The sequence below is a fragment of the Nestor notabilis genome, unplaced genomic scaffold (assembly GCF_000696875.1).
Source record: "Nestor notabilis isolate BGI_N333 unplaced genomic scaffold, ASM69687v1 scaffold18046, whole genome shotgun sequence".
Classification (NCBI taxonomy): Eukaryota; Metazoa; Chordata; class Aves; order Psittaciformes; family Psittacidae; genus Nestor; species Nestor notabilis.
Window position 1 is genome coordinate 295 of NW_009931640.1, and position 3,030 is coordinate 3,324.

At 58.4% G+C, this 3,030-nt stretch overlaps 1 protein-coding gene across 1 annotated transcript; it reads left to right on the forward strand.

Moving 5' to 3' along the window:
• Positions 1 to 538: 538 nt before the first annotated feature.
• Positions 539 to 2,790, forward strand: LOC104406889 (transportin-3-like; the record flags this gene model as incomplete). Its single annotated transcript, XM_010016004.1, has 6 exons — positions 539 to 655; positions 1,252 to 1,346; positions 1,499 to 1,655; positions 1,855 to 2,022; positions 2,147 to 2,259; positions 2,699 to 2,790. Coding segments are annotated over 6 exons (711 nt in total), but the record flags the coding sequence as incomplete, so codon positions are not given.
• Positions 2,791 to 3,030: the final 240 nt, after the last annotated feature.

The window sequence follows — 3,030 nt, forward strand, 5'->3', positions numbered from 1 at the left end:
CTGGTCACACAGTGGTGCATGGCCAAGCTGTGGTAGATGCTGGTGGTCTTGGGATGCTCCTACATAAATCCTTGAGGAGCAGAGAGAGCCTTTGAGCTGCAGGGAAGAGCTGAGCTCTGCCTGATGGATGCTCTCTAGGCTGGAGCCCTGTAGGTGTAGCTGTGATTTGAGAGGTATGTGTGAAACTCCACATGGTGGGGCTCCTTGAAGAGGTGACTCTTCAGCCCAACGTTGGGTGTCCCTCTGGTGCTTCCATGGGGCTAAGGAAGGGTGAAAAGCAAGGAGAAGCTGTGTTGGCTTTGGGAGCTGCAGCATGGAGATGCTCCCAAAGACAAGATGAGACCAGAGCAAGTACTTCAGGCCATCCACTGCTCACCATGGGGCTGGGAGAAGGTCTGTCAAGCTGGGCTGTTGTCCTGGCGCTCAACAAGACTGCATTTTCTCAAGGGCAATGGTGGGAATGCCACGCAGATCCTGGTTGGGATGTTGGGAGGTAACTGTGTGGCTTCATCCCTCCGTGGCTGCTGTGTCCCCACAGATGGTGAATGTGTACCGGGCCCACCAGCACTCCTGCTTCCTCTACCTGGGCAGCATCTTGGTGGACGAGTACGGCATGGAGGAGGGCTGCAGGCAGGGGCTGCTCGACATGCTGCAGGTGGGTTCCCACCTCAGCCACCCAATAGTCAGGGTGGAGAAGACCCTTAAGACCATCGAGTCCAACTGCTAACCCAGCACTGCCCAGCCCGCCACTAAACCATGGCCCCAAGTGCCACATCCACAAGTCCTTTAAACCCCCCCAGGGGCGGTGACTCCAGCCCTGACCTGGGCAGCTTGGTTGACGAGGACGGAATGGAGGGGGTCTGCAGGCAGGGTCTGCTCGACATGCTGCAGGTGGGTTCCCACCTCAGCCACCCAATAGTCAGGGTGGAGAAGACCCTTAAGACCATCGAGTCCAACTGCTAACCCAGCACTGCCCAGCCCGCCACTAAACCATGGCCCCAAGTGCCACATCCACAAGTCCTTTAAACCCCCCCAGGGGCGGTGACTCCAGCCCTGACCTGGGCAGCCTCTTCCAGTGCTGGACAACCCTTTGGGTGAAGAAATTCCTAATATCCAATGTAGATGGTGGCTGTTGGGAGAACCTGAGGCCAGACCTCCTCTGGTGTGGTCCATGCTGGACATCTCCTCTGGAGAGCAGAGCGGTTTGACATGTAACCCCAACTAATGGATTCTCTACAACCCTTGTCCTAGGCGCTGTGCATCCCCACCTTCCAACTCCTAGAGCAACCCAACGGCCTTCAGAACCACCCCGACACCGTGGATGACCTCTTCAGACTAGCAGCCAGGTAACCACGTTCTCCTGCCACACCAGGACACCCCAACCCATCTCTCCTTGGCCCCCAGACACCCATGGGAGCAGTCATAGGGTGGGAGAAGGTCCTGTGTTCTCCTGGGGATGGGCAGAGTGGTGGTGACTGTCTGTGCTCTGCCTGGCCAGGTTTATCCAGCGCAGCCCCGTCACCTTGCTACGGAGCCAAGTGATGATCCCCATCCTGCAGTGGGCCATCGCTGCCACCACCTTGGATCACCGGGATGCCAACTGCAGTGTCATGAAGTTCCTACGGGATCTCATCCACACCGGGGTGGCCAATGATGTGAGTGACCCATGGGGCTGGTCCTTGGAAGAGGAAGGTCTTCCTCCACGGAGCTGGGATGCCATCCTCATCATCCTTTGCCACCATGGTCCCCCATGAGGCTTGTGCCACTGCCGTAGCCAAGCCACCACTGCTGCTCCCAGAGCACCATGTCTCCATCCCCAGGCTCTTCTCACCCCCTTTCTCCTTCCTCCTGCAGCACGAGGAAGACTTTGAAGTGCGGAAGGAGCTCATCAACCAGGTGATGAACCAACTGGGCCAGCAGCTCGTCAACCAGCTCCTGCACACGTGCTGCTTCTGCCTCCCACCCTACACCCTGCCCGACGTCGCCGAGGTGCTCTGGGAGATCATGCAGATCGACCGGCCGGTGAGGGGACCGCACGGGGAGGTGGTGGTGGCCATGGGCAGGTCCCAGAGCTTCCCCAAACCGGGATGCGGGAGCTGGATGGGGCTCCGCAGCCTGAGTTTTGTCCTTCTCCTGCTTCCCGCAGACCTTCTGTCGCTGGCTGGAGAACTCGCTGAAGGGTCTACCAAAGGAAACGACGGGAGGAGCCATCCAGGTCACACACAAACAGCTCACGGACTTCCACAAGCAGGTCACGAGGTGAGTGTCATGGAACAGGTTGGGTTGGAAGGAACCTTAAAGCGCCTCCAGCTCCACCCCCTGCCCCAGGCAGGGACGCCTTCCACTAGAGCAGGTTGCTCCAAGCCCCTGTGTCCAAGAGAGGCCTTCAACACTTCCAGAGCCTTCCTTTGGAGGGCACAGTGTTGCCTTTTCCATCACTGACCAGGTTTATCTGGTCTTCTGAGCCCTTCAGAGCTGGGTTCATGTCATGTGTCCCCTCCAGTGATGGTCCTGGGGCTTCTTGACCCCATTTTACCCAACATTTGCCATTCCCAGCGCTGAGCTGCCGTGCTCCTGGTCACCATCATGTACCATGAGGATGTCCCATGCTGGGTGCAGGACACCATCCCTGCTTCCCAAACATCCCCTTAACATCACCCCATGATGTTCCCCTGATGTCCCCCCTGTTGTCTTGCAGCGGTGAGGAATGTAGACAAGTCTGCTGGGCTCTGAGGGACTTCACCCGCCTGTTCCGATAGCTGCGGCTCCGGCACGGCGCCTGTCTCCCAGGTAAGAGCCACCATTGGGACCACAAGTGGGTGATGGTCACATCCATGGGCTGCCAGCCCAGGAGAGGGAGGTAGGAAGAGGGACTTGACCTTCTCTTCCCAACTTGCCAGGAATGTCTTTGAATTTGAAGACAGGAAACGAAGAAAACCCCAAGAACGTGTCCCACCATCAGCAAAGTCCATTGTGGCCACGGGGCTCTTCCACTGGCTGCAGCGCGCGCGGGGGGGGGGCGGGGAGGCC